Below are 12724 nucleotides of genomic sequence, written 5' to 3' on the forward strand. Positions count from 1 at the left end.
ATTCTACACTTTGTTTGATATTTATTCTGTATCAAAATTTACACGATGATGCACATATCAATTGATAATAACTGTTAATAAATGTAGATTATCACGTTTATTTAAATATATAATTTACATATATTTTATGTTTCAATGTATTACGAACTGATGAGATGCATGACTTTATCGGTGGTATTATGAAGATAGGAAAAGTTTATGTAACGATATTTCATGGTGTTGATATAATTCTTTCTACATATAGGACGTTCGAAGTTATATATTTTATTTATATAATTTTAAGCATTAATAACTTTTTAACAGTGACATTTTTAAAGGATGAGAGAATGCAAGGAAAGTGCTTATCTTCACATTTTATTTTCAAAATTTGTGTTCAATGATACATAATTATATCATGGAAAATCATGGATTCATTAAAGCACGCGTTATTTATGTATTAGTTGTGTAAATACTATTTTTTATCTTAATACTTGTGTTAAAATTAACACTGTTTTCAAAAGACATATACATAAGTACTTATACATATTAGAAATCTAACAAGAATGATGCAATCTGTTATTTGCGAACGAAAATACAATATTAATAAAGAAACGCTAGAAAATTGTTGGCCCTTTTTATTAAAAAAGGTAATTGTACTGATTTATAAATCCATAGTAGAGAAACTTTAGTTATGAACAATTGATCGAACGATTATTTACGCTTATTATTTGTAAGTTTCTCTATCTCTTTTCGAAAATTGTCAGTAGCCTGTCCAATAGCTGTTTTCGCCTTCTCTAAGGCGCCATTAAAATCCGCATTTTCAAATGCCCCTTTTGCATCATCGAACATCTTCTTCGCTTTGTTCGTTAGATCGTCAAGAGCACTTTGAACGTGTGGATTTGATTGTGGTGTATCTTCGGGTATTGGAGTGGCCTAGGCATTAATATAAATTGCCGGAAATAATTATAAGAATCCTCGGTTACGAACCATTAACCAAATTTAATTACATTCAATTTAATTTTTGAAGAAAATATTTTACCTACCTGTAACACATAAACTAGGCAGACAAACAGAAAAGCGAATAAGAGGAGGTATCGAGCCATAATGTAATCGATCGTTGTTCTTTTCTGTCAGGACTATTGCTCGAAAGAATGTGACAGTTTCTGTTAGAGAGACGGTAGTAAACTGCTTTGAAAGCTTCGTGCGAGGTGTGTTACTATGATAAAACGAATTAAGATCAAAGATCACGCTAATAACCACTTAAGCCTCTATACTTCTAAGTTATTCTCAATTTCTTTATCGCCAGCTAAGCGACACGACTTGCACACGTTGCTCTTCTTCGCTCTACTGAAACAAAATGAACCGCTCTTCGACTACTTTTGATGAAATCAAGCAATTATTCCATGCTACGTCATGATTTGCGTTTTTCACAACGCTTTATCTACGTTCTGCGGAAATTGTGTAATCAACGTATTTCCATTTCCTGGATCTTTTTAAAATGTTATTTTTGTATACTTTGCCAAGTTAATGGTACATCCTAGCGATAAACATATTAGGTAGTCATCATATTTTACATCGTAATTGAAATCAACTGATGCAATATAAGTAAATATATTTCTATAAAATGTGTTCGCAGAGTTACTCTTTAAATTACTTGAGTTTTATTTCGCTAGTGGTAAAACTATTATTTCTTGCCTTTATGTATCTGTTTTTCTGTTTATATGGTTAGATTTACAAAAATAGAAATAATCGTTCAAGGATCGAGTACAAAATAAGGAATATCTCATCAATATGGAATTTTTGTCGACTCTTGGAAACTCGAAAGTTCTTTAGTATAAACAAAATTATGCGCAATAGCGGTAAAGAATGTGATTCGAATAAGGATATTTTTAATACGTAATATCTTTATTTCAGCACTTATGCTAATAAACAGTTTTAATATATATATATGCAGTAGCTACACATAGTGAGTATAATAAATTATTAAATTTCAAACATTTTTTAACAGTCGTGAGAAAAAGTTAATTGCGATGAAGATAAGAATTCGAAAATTATTCTAATTAACGAAAGGAATGTATATCCTAAAAGAGACATATTTTTATCGTCATTATGAATCATTATAATATACTAAGTTATAATAAATAATAATAAAAATACAAGTAAGTGGATATTAAATTTGTAGCAGAGATTAGAATTCGACAGGATGTTACAATTCTCAATTATAAATTACATATAGAAATCGATAAACGAATTGTAATTACTGATATAAAAAATGATGAATATTAATTCTTTTCATCGGAAAGTAATCCTGAAATACTGCTTTGTGACATTTGAGAAGAAGCAGCAATCGGCAAACTCTCTCCACTTGTTGTAGGATTTTTACACAATCCCAGAACTTGTAACGCTATATTTAAAGTTTCCGAAAAACCAGAAGCAGTATATCCGTTATAAAATGCTTGTAAAATATCGATAGCTTCTTCCAAAAGTGATAAATGCCGATAGAATTTTTGTTGAACGTAATCTATCAAATAACCGATTGTCGTTTCCAGCCACGCGATTGCCTTAGAAAATAAATTTGCTATTTCTTCTATAGGATTTAATATGCATCCATAAATGAAACTTAATGCGGTATTGATGAAGGTAAAAACTTTGTTCTCAAATTCTTTTAAAATACCAACAATATATTCATAATCAAGTTTAAAATAATTAAAAAGATCTTGAATATGAGTGATAAACTTTACAGTGCAACCTTTCAACCTAATTACGCTTTTCAAAATAGGAGTAACGATACGGAAAGATTTTCTTATAATATTCAATAGCGTTTCTAATTTCTCGGGATGTTTTAAAATTGCTTCAAGGCGCGTTACTCCGATTTCTATTAACTCAGGTAGATCTTCAAGTTCAGTAAATAAAATTGCATCTTCAGTTATGTTCAGTAAGTGAACAAACGGAGATTCAGGCTTTAAACTTTGCCCAGCGTCTACAACGTAATGAAAGAACTTGTTCAGTTCACAAAAATATTCATGAACAATAATTCCAACTCTATGTCTGTGACCATGGCTTGCAGCCTGTGTCTCACAGGAATTACTTTCCAATGGATCCTGTGGAGAAGATTCTGAATGCTCGAATTTAGCTTTAGAAAACTCCCAAGTCAATGAATCAGTTACTTCACGCTTTGACAACTTCTTTGAGTTATCTATAAGCTTCTAAAAATGTTTAATTTTTATTGATAAATGAAACAAAATAATGGTACAAAATGAAAAATACGAAATAAAAAGTCACCAGATTATCTTCTTCCACTTCATTTTTTATCTTTCCGCTATCTCTATCCTCTCCATTAAAAATTTCCTTTTCTGCTGACGTTGTATATAATTGCAAAGATTGTAAGACAATAGGTAAGTCATCCTGGAGTAATTCAGATAAAGGATTACGTATTCTGTTCTTAATTGCTGTTGTTATGACAGTTTGATTTTCACTAGCAGCACTAAATGTCGCGGTACATAATACCACGTACGACAAGAAGACACGCGAGCACTTGTACTTCATTCTTCCAACCAAGAATGCACTCACTGATTTTGGCTAATGAAGGCGGCTTCATATATTCAGACGATTGATATCTTATTTTAGTAAATCGCACGCACACGGTGCGCAGTTTCAAAAGTTAAGATGATTAAATGAGATATCATTGATGAAAGTGTAACCTTACGTATACATATATACTCAAGAAATAAAAAAAAAGCACGTATTTAGTTCTTTAGTGATTACTTACGCGCATTTCACGACAAATGTCAAGTGAAATGGATAAGGAAAAACATAATTTATCATGTCAAATTTATTTTAACGCTTTTATACCTTAGTGTTGTTATTGTATTTTATTACATTACTTTATCTGTTTTATATTAATTTCATGGTATCAAAATTTATGAACATGACAACGATGAAACTTCACACGCAGGAACGAGTATTCGGTCAATTCGGGATTGAAGTCCTTTCAGTCGTTTAACTTTGGTTTCGCATTCATCGTCAGATGTAACGCTGAAAAAGTTTATCTCACGTTATATTTGAAAAAATTTGAACGGTCAGGATGAAATTACGATTAGGATACTCACTCGTTTGTTGTAATTGGATTTTCAACTTGAAAGTTATAATTCTTTGAAGGTAGTGAAGGATTAACAGCGGGCGGAACGTAAGTATTGTACGCATAAACTTCTCCACGTAAAGTATCTTCCATGCAAAGCTTTCCTGATGGTGATGAGGTAGTAGTCGGCATGTCGACTGAAATTGGATATTCAATATGACGAGGCTGAGTATACGTATCGGTAATTACTTTAAAATTCAACGACACAGGTGCCTTTTCCTCTTTGGAACACGGTTTAGGTCCCTGAAATTATTTTTATTATTTATTGCAAGATGATAGGAGAGATATTCTTTGCTGAAATTATAAAATAAATTTCTATTAATTAATTAATTAATTGCACCTGAATCTGAAAAGGGAGTCGGCGAGCCGTAACACAAGGTTCACCATAAGTCACTATTTTAGCGCCATTGCAATCCAGACTATAGCAGCTTTTCAAACTGCAAAATAAATAAGCAACGGTGGAAATCCAGATTATCATTCCTGAATACATGATGATATCCTAAATTTTTAATACAATTAAATTGTAGCCACGATCTCGCGTTCTTAATATACATATGTTCATTAAAAACAATTCCTTTTCCGGTTTATGATCAGATTAACGATTATACGTATTATGTTACGCGATTTCTAAGTATGTGTTCTTCATAACGAACAAATTTTTGCATTTTACTTTAAATTTTCGCAACCTTCGCACGTGCTTCAATAAGAGGCAGTAAACAATTCTGTACTTGCGGAAGCTATAAGCTGCGAACATGTTTATGAAACCGTGAATGAAACACACGTACCGTTCCCTAAGAATTTTAAATATTACTGCTTTATATCAATCAATATGCAAAAGTATAGCACGCTATTATCAAGGTGTATTGTTTGTAAATTAAAAAGATTATAAATGTTCTATCGTTTCTGAAAAACCTTGAATACTAAATATCACAACCTCTGTATATCTTTTTTTATTTTGTAAATGTTGGTGTATTATTATAATTATACTGCAGTAAATTCCACACCAATTGCATTTGATTAATGTAATTAATCATGATTTAACTTACAATTACATTAATTTAATTACATTATAATTCTATTAATTGTGGTAAACATAAATGTGGGAATGTACAAATAAAATTAAAAGAAAATGTCATTTAAAAAAAATTGTGTTAATGCTTTAAATAGCAATACGTTGTGTGTAAATATGTACAAATGTATCCATATATTATAATATTTCCTTCGAAAGAATCATCATGCTCGACCATATGGTGCTCGTACCAAAAGATTTCCCTTCCCAGCTTTAGAGAATGTTTCACGAAGTGTTGATAGGTTCGCTTAGGCTTAAACCACGAAAGTCGAAGAAACATTGTAAATCTTAGTAGACAGCACGCATGGCAGTCATTACTAATCCTTATTTTTTTCTTCCTTGAACTATTAGTTGAAGACAATGTGTAATTTAACAGATTATTGTAATTTATCGATAACGTAACTATATATTTACAAATAGTCTTGTGCTTAGGTAGTATTTCAAATAGTATTCGAAAATATAACTACTTTTGTAAGTAAGACCTATATATACATTATACATATTATACATACATACATATTATTTTTATAAATAAACCCATATATACATATTTTATTTAAATATGTTGCTATGATTAATTATTTTTATTAATTATTTTTATTTATTAATTTTTATGCTATAATTGATAGGTTATCCAATTCAAATTTCTAACGTACTCTGTTTAGTTCTTAAGAAAATTGGATTAAAATAATTTTTAAATGCTAATCCAAACTAATTAACGAACGATTAATTTATTAGAACATTAGTAGAGGTTATTAATTTTACTTTATGCCCACATAAACTTATTGTTGATAGTTAATGTAAACATATTGTATATAAAAACGTATTGTATATATGTATAATACGTTAGAAATTTCTATTTTATTTTAATGTTCATTGTTTATTTCAAAATTTTACACAGTTATATAATATGTATTTTTAACAAGTTACTTTCATTTAACGAATTTTATAATATATTATTAAAAACAGTATAAAAGAGAATAAAAACACATTAATATTACAAAATTTGTTATTATTAAATACTTAAATTACAATGTTTTTGTTTTGCTCAATATTCAATCCTTCCGGTTTACTAGTGCAAATTGCTACCTTCTTCTATGGAAAGAATACACAGCTTCAGCAGAATTTAAAACTGAAAGAATTGAATATACATGTATTATCATTATTTAATAAATTATGTTGGACATGACCTAGATTCTGAATTGCTAAAACTATCATCAATAAACTTTTCTTGAACTATAATTTTTCCTGGAATATAGCCTGGTATTGATGGTCCTAAAGGTCCACATGCCTCCTCTTCACTATCATCAATTTTTCCACTACTTATTCCTTGACTGTAACTCACAGGTTTTGTATTTGTATAAGTTGCATCTATTGGTGCATAACCCAAATCTCTGTAAATAGTTAATAATATAGTAAATAGTTACTATATACGATTTGTATGAACAATAAATAGTATATCTTTCCTGTATATGTTAATAATTTCTTAAATCATCAAGCTTACTTGTAGGTAATAAGACTTTCTTGATCAGAAGTTTCTTCCTGCGTTATACTTTCACGTTCAACTGCTTCAAGCTCTGCAAGTTTTGCTTCTTCTTGTTCATCATAAGTACCAATAACAACAGTTTTTTGAGGTGCTATTTTTAATTCTACAATAGGTTTATTTACTGTTACCAGTTTTTCTTCTGCAATATCAGGAATTTGGTTTTCACTTTTTACATCAACTGGTACTATACGGTGACCAAAGGATAATTTATCTTCTGGAACAAATTGTTTCCCTTGCCTGTAAATTACATTTGGTGCACGAAGATTTTTATATGCAAGAGTAAGAGAAACTGCATCTGCTGGTATTGCTGGAGCTGAATTATGTTCTTGAGTTTCACCTAAAAGATATATATATAGGTCTGTTTAGTATTTTCATATTGAACTAATTATAAATAACAATAATATATTTAATAGTTATTAAACCTGTAGCATCATCAAAACAATCTGAGGAACTGCTACTCATACTCATTTTTGAATATTGCTTTTGTGTATTTTCATTATTTAAGTGAGCATAAACTAAGGGTAAATTATATATTGCAGAATTTAATCCACTAAGTGTGTCAAAATTTATGCTTCCATGTGAAACAGTTTCGGATGTAGCATCAGAGGAACTAAGTGTTTTACTTTTAGTTTCTCCAGTAGCTGTATTTATACAAATTTCATGTGGAACCGATGAAGGACAACATACAAGTTTGCCAGGATAAGCTGGTGTAACTTTAGTTTTTTCTATCATTTTTCCACTACTAGGTTCTATTGGAAGAGGATAACACAAATCACCAATTGGAGGAAATCTACAAATAAAAATTTAAGATGGAAATTCTTATATACTTTCTGGTTATTATATTATCTATTTAAAAAATAAAGATAAATATACCTTGGTGCAACATTGCCATTGGAATTCACAGAATCCTCAACATCCAAAGTTTCTATATTTTGCTTATTACAACTACAATTGCTGTCATTACATCCAATGCTTTCACTTTGTGTATTTGGATTTTTGTCACATCCACAGGTGTTACCATTACTGTTACAAGGACTGGAGTTGCTCTCACTTTCTGAGTTGGAACAACCTGTTTGGATATTCTTTACAGTTGCAGCATCCTTGATTTCTTCTGCTGGCACAAAATGTGTAGGTTTTGGTAATTTTGTAGCTTTCACAACGACTTCGCTTTGACTACAAGGATTTGAACCTAAAAGTGATAGAATTTAATGAATAATTTTAAATAAAAGAAATTAAATTACACCATAAGCATTAATTTTTATAATTGAATACCTTCTCCCAAACCTCCGCATGTACATCCTTGGCTTTGAGCCTGAAGTATCAAGCACGCTATTGTTAGGACGAAAAGAGCGCTCAACACTGAAGACTTCATATTAATGACTTCTGTTCTGTCTCATTCTTAATTGTGAAGACTTTATATATACGAAAAAAATCTGAATTCAAAGATACTTTACGCAATTCGATAGCATATTGTAGTTCCTGTTATTTTTAAAAATATCCTAAAAACTTCCTGTATTTTTAAATGTGGAGTTAAATTTCTTTTGTACATAGTAAACAACTTGTTTAAGTTTTGATGTAAACGTAAATGAATATATGCCTGTACTGGTTATAATTTACATTACAATAAAATATGTTTAATGAATTGAATGTTGGACGTGATAATTCGATGAATCGGTACTTCCGCATTATTTCCATGTTATCGTTTATATACACGGCGTGGGAAAAAGGAAAAGAAACATGTACTTTCATGATTTTAGTTCTTTTTGGTATCAATGACATGTTATTTTTTGATGAATATTTTATTGTAAAATATAAATTTTGTAATTTAGACAATGAATACTTATAAATGAACATTTGATAATTAATCATGTAATAATATAATATATATATATTATAATATAATATTATATAATATATATATTATAATATAATATTATATTTATAATATATATATATATTATAAAATAATATATTTATATATTATTTATTTATACAGCTATATACAATATAGTACACCTTCTTATATCTCACTTATTAAAGAAATCAGCTGCCCTTTGCCTTTGAAGAGGCAGATTAAGTAAATTATCGGTAAGAACAGGACCTTGACATCGCATACTATTGTTTTTTAGTTCAAGGTGATTTTCAGGTTTTGAAACTGTATTTATTCGTGGAGTGCTGGGTGTTCTGATACCTATCGATGGTGTCCTTGAGGATAATGCTCTTCGTGGAGATGGTGTACTTGCAATTCGAAGTTTTTGGGTAGCTAATCTTCTAGCTGCTGGAGACATAGTACTCAAACGATCTATTGTTGACCTTGGTGATGGGCTACACAAAGAAAAGATGAAATAAAAAAAGAGATATTTTATATAGATGTTATAAACAACTATGCAAATGGTACAAAAATATTTACGTTGCTAACGATTTTCTGGCTGCTTCTAAAGCTTTGTTTTTTCTATCTCTATGCCTTTCACCAGCTTTCTCTGCTAGTTGCAATGCAAGCTGCTCTCTTTTTGGAGGTTCTGCCATTCTAAATGATGGTCCTTGACTTGTTCTCAATAAAGGTGTATCTCCCCCATCTAATCTAAATGGTGTACCTTCTATTTGACCCCATGTCATTAAAGGACTTTCACATTCTCCAGGTCTTGGACTTGGAGTTGCTACAAAGCTAAATCCGTTTACTCTGGGTGTTGGATTCCTCACAATTTCTTTGCCATCAACTCCAATTTTTCCATCATTGGCTTTTGATTGATTTTTTGCTAATTCATTAATAGTTTCTTTATTTTGTTGTTCATTGAAAGGGTTAGTTCGAAGCCTTGTATTTTCATGTATTACCAGTTGCTTTTTCTTGGCTAAATCTATCCTTTCATCAGGAGTTAATTCAACTCCGTCAGGAACATACATAATATAATTTTTATTTTGATAATTCCAACTATCTAACTGATTAGGCTTGTCATTACTACCTTCAATAGCCAATGTACCTGAAGATTTGGCATTTGTTAGTGCTTTACAATTCTCTTCAGCTTCATAAAGCCATGCATATTTCAACCTTAATTTTTTTTCAGCCTCAATCATCATCTCTTCGAAACTTGCATTGTCTTCACTTGTGTGTATACTTAAATATGCATCTAATCCTGTTGTAGGTTCTGTTTTGTCTTTTTCTTTTGTATCTGTATTAGCAGGTATATCTTTTGGTACTTTTGTAGATTTAAACTGCTCATCTTCAGACTCAATTTTGTTCATAGGTGTTTCAAATGTAGCTGGACTAGCAGGTCTTTCAGTTGTTGGTCTTCCTGAACTATATTTTTCATACAATTCTCTCATCCTCTTTACATCGTTTTGTTCTAATGCATCTAAATATTGATTTTGTGCTTGAAGTTTACCTAAATGTGGAAAAAAGTCCCTCTGAATAATTTCCCCCATTTTTTTTATATATGTATCTTCATCTAAAATTTTTGGTTGTAGTTTTTTATATTTTTTTGCTACACCTAATGGTTTTTTAAACACTGCTAGATCTTTCATATTTTTAGCTACTTCCAAAGCTTGGGATCCTGGAGAATCCATTGTTAAACCTAAAAAACAATACATTGTAATACTTAAAACAAAAAAATAACAAATGTGGACAGTTGGAAGTAGTTAATAAAAATGTATATACTAAAAGTAATATATCATATAGGTTAAACAATTGACACTCACGTTTTAAAAAAGTAAGGTTAAGTGATGAAACGCTTCTTGAATGTTTTTATTTCTTTATGCCAGTATTATATGTTTATTTTATATTCATTTTGAACAAGCTATTGATAACTGTCATAAGCGTATTACAATTTTTCTTACAACCGCGAATGTATACACAAAGTATGCACAAAACTTTGAATAAAAGCACAATATACACAACAATTATATCTAACCAACGAATGGTAATACATCCTTCAACCATGTCATGTGGCGCCATTATATGTCTACAATTAGGATTTACTAAATCTGACTAAACTAATTTGAGATTTAATTAACTTTGTCCCAATATCGTTAATATTTTATTATTATCTTATTATCATACATTTTACACAATAGTGTGTAATTTGTGAATGTAAAAAATTTTAGATGTAATAACTAAAACGTTAAAAAAAATAGTACGTGATTGGTTCTCTTATTTGAATTAAAAATTGTACAAATACATTAATTTGCGCAAAAAGGAAAATGGACAGAATAATAAATCATTAAAAGGTAATTGACATATTGTTGTATTATAAAATGATATAGGCTAAATGTACTTTCAAATATCTCAAATAAAAGCAACAATCTATTTGTAGTATTTTTGAAATAAATAACTTTCGATCTACGTAGGCATAAAATTGACAACAAGTTTCGATGAAGTATGAGTATAGTATGGTATTTGTAGAGTAAATGTAATAGGACTGAGAAAATTCGCTTTCACATTATAAATAAGAACTCAAAGAAAAAGTCAGAATCGTTCGATGTCATCGCAACACGCAATGCAGCCGAGTGAGTAATTAGCGCAGAATAGAAGTTCAATGGGGTGATCGACACACCGCGCAAACACGGCCCTGGTTTTGGCCACTCAGTAAGTAGTCGAAGTGATATTTTGGTCGAGCTGGGACAGTGGGATGGGATATGATTGCCTTCTCGTATTGCCGTGGCTTGAGACATGGACTCTCGGAAGAAAAGAGGAAGAGAGACCGAGCAAAATGATCCGAGAGGTTCCGAGGTGTTGGAAAGGCACGATGAAAGACATATGAGGATTCCAGCGGCGAGATAGGATATGCCTGCCGACTATGTTACAGCGAAAATCTTTTGAGGTTCACCTTATGCGTACTACTCCTCTTTTACTGTAGTTTTTTCGCAGAATTGACAAGTATCGAATAGTGCCGAGAGAATTCTGTAAAAACATTGACTCATTCATTTATTTGAATAGCATTAGTGTAATTGATCATGATTTTATGTCATATTAATTGTTATACAAAATTTTATAAATAGAATACACACACACACACACACACACACACACATATATATATATATATAGATAAAGACACATTTCAGCTATAAAATAACGAAAGCTCACGAAGTTTAACATAAAGCTTAAACGAAAGATTGAGATTCTTCGAAAGTTTGTGGAGCACGTGGTTCTGTCAACTTCGAACGTAAGAAAGACGTCCCTCTATTTACGACATAAGGTAAACTTCTTTTAGGTCTCGCAGTTCACGGTCAGTGTCTGTCTTCGGGTACTTCGCTTGCTTGGACAGTTTTCATAGCGCTAACAGATATGTCCGTCTTTCTTCCTGTTTTCTTCCTACCATGCATATTTCAATAAAATTCATTTTTATCAAGGATACGGTTTAGGAAGCAATGCGTGTGTCGAAAAAAGGGAGGAAAAATTTGGAACATTTGCAACATTTTGGCACGAAGTTAAATTTACGATGAAATCCAATTTTAAATCATATTTGTTCCAAGTCACCTGTCGTCGTGCAATTAAGAAGGATGAGTCGACAAGCGGCCGATTTTATTGTTGCTAATAAGACTCGAGCACAAGCTAACGACGATGCTCGTTACTTTTTCAATGTCAATTATATGCTGTATTTGATGCTTAATTTCGGTTACCGTGCAATGAATTTCTTCTTTTAGATTTTGAATTCAAAAATACATTTTTTTGTAAATTAAGACTATAACTTTAATATTGGGTTGAACAATAGAATCACTGTTTTAATGTAATATATATAAAAAATTGACAAATTGGTTTGAAAAAGTACAAGAACTGTTAAACCGAGTTTTCAAGATTTCAATACTTAAATAAAACGCGAGTCACATGGAGCAAAAGAAGGGCGGTGACGACGAAGAAATTTAAGAAGTAGACAGAGACGAAGGTTGCAGACGTAAAGCATAAACAGTCGAGGTGCGATTTGACGCGCACTCGGACCATCCAAGGCACATCTCGCTCGCTGAACGTATGCTTTAAGAATCTCGAAGAAGCGACCAG

At 30.9% G+C, this 12724-nt stretch overlaps 4 protein-coding genes across 4 annotated transcripts; all 4 read right to left on the bottom strand.

The window, feature by feature from the left end:
* Nucleotides 1-1965: 1965 nt before the first annotated feature.
* Nucleotides 1966-3669, bottom strand: LOC100746661. The gene is made up of 2 exons (XM_033321548.1): nucleotides 3262-3669; nucleotides 1966-3185 (listed from the first exon to the last, which is right to left on the bottom strand). The coding sequence occupies exons 1-2, from the start codon at nucleotides 3523-3525 to the stop codon at nucleotides 2262-2264; spliced, it is 1188 nt and encodes a 395-aa protein (XP_033177439.1). The 5' UTR covers nucleotides 3526-3669; the 3' UTR covers nucleotides 1966-2261.
* A 108-nt stretch (nucleotides 3670-3777) lies between these two features.
* On the bottom strand, nucleotides 3778-4988 carry LOC105680942. The gene is made up of 3 exons (XM_012387190.3): nucleotides 4458-4988; nucleotides 4089-4360; nucleotides 3778-4014 (listed from the first exon to the last, which is right to left on the bottom strand). Exons 1-3 carry the CDS (start codon nucleotides 4605-4607, stop codon nucleotides 3900-3902), a joined length of 537 nt encoding a protein of 178 aa, XP_012242613.1. The 5' UTR covers nucleotides 4608-4988; the 3' UTR covers nucleotides 3778-3899.
* Nucleotides 4989-6177: 1189 nt separating this feature from the next.
* On the bottom strand, nucleotides 6178-8110 carry LOC100740832. Its single transcript, XM_012387162.3, has 5 exons — nucleotides 8005-8110; nucleotides 7606-7921; nucleotides 7155-7522; nucleotides 6691-7069; nucleotides 6178-6580 (listed from the first exon to the last, which is right to left on the bottom strand). Exons 1-5 carry the CDS (start codon nucleotides 8102-8104, stop codon nucleotides 6361-6363), a joined length of 1383 nt encoding a protein of 460 aa, XP_012242585.1. The 5' UTR covers nucleotides 8105-8110; the 3' UTR covers nucleotides 6178-6360.
* A 590-nt stretch (nucleotides 8111-8700) lies between these two features.
* LOC105680950 (splicing factor ESS-2 homolog) lies at nucleotides 8701-10647 on the bottom strand. Its single transcript, XM_033321534.1, has 3 exons — nucleotides 10426-10647; nucleotides 9143-10301; nucleotides 8701-9057 (listed from the first exon to the last, which is right to left on the bottom strand). The coding sequence occupies exons 2-3, from the start codon at nucleotides 10291-10293 to the stop codon at nucleotides 8760-8762; spliced, it is 1449 nt and encodes a 482-aa protein (XP_033177425.1). The 5' UTR covers nucleotides 10294-10301; nucleotides 10426-10647; the 3' UTR covers nucleotides 8701-8759.
* Nucleotides 10648-12724: the final 2077 nt, after the last annotated feature.

Source organism: Bombus impatiens, unplaced genomic scaffold (assembly GCF_000188095.3).
Source record: "Bombus impatiens unplaced genomic scaffold, BIMP_2.2 scf_0463, whole genome shotgun sequence".
NCBI lineage: Eukaryota > Metazoa > Arthropoda > Insecta > Hymenoptera > Apidae > Bombus > Bombus impatiens.

What these genes read in the sequence shown, in the direction of transcription:
- LOC100746661 (XM_033321548.1), bottom strand. Translation starts at nt 3,525, where the DNA reads ATGAAGTACAAGTGCTCGCGTGTCTTCTTGTCGTACGTGGTATTATGT. An exon ending in AAGTGGAAGAAGATAATCTG is followed by an intron (nt 3,186 to 3,261) that starts GTGACTTTTTAT and finishes AAACATTTTTAG; the next exon opens with AAGCTTATAGATAACTCAAA.
- LOC105680942 (XM_012387190.3), bottom strand. Translation starts at nt 4,607, where the DNA reads ATGTATTCAGGAATGATAATCTGGATTTCCACCGTTGCTTATTTATTT. An exon ending in GACTCCCTTTTCAGATTCAG is followed by an intron (nt 4,361 to 4,457) that starts GTGCAATTAATT and finishes AAATAATTTCAG; the next exon opens with GGACCTAAACCGTGTTCCAA. An exon ending in AATCCAATTACAACAAACGA is followed by an intron (nt 4,015 to 4,088) that starts GTGAGTATCCTA and finishes AAACTTTTTCAG; the next exon opens with CGTTACATCTGACGATGAAT.
- LOC100740832 (XM_012387162.3), bottom strand. Translation starts at nt 8,104, where the DNA reads ATGAAGTCTTCAGTGTTGAGCGCTCTTTTCGTCCTAACAATAGCGTGC. An exon ending in ATGCGGAGGTTTGGGAGAAG is followed by an intron (nt 7,922 to 8,004) that starts GTATTCAATTAT and finishes TATCACTTTTAG; the next exon opens with GTTCAAATCCTTGTAGTCAA. An exon ending in TTGTTTTGATGATGCTACAG is followed by an intron (nt 7,070 to 7,154) that starts GTTTAATAACTA and finishes TATATCTTTTAG; the next exon opens with GTGAAACTCAAGAACATAAT.
- LOC105680950 (XM_033321534.1), bottom strand. Translation starts at nt 10,293, where the DNA reads ATGGATTCTCCAGGATCCCAAGCTTTGGAAGTAGCTAAAAATATGAAA. An exon ending in GCCAGAAAATCGTTAGCAAC is followed by an intron (nt 9,058 to 9,142) that starts GTAAATATTTTT and finishes TTCTTTGTGTAG; the next exon opens with CCCATCACCAAGGTCAACAA.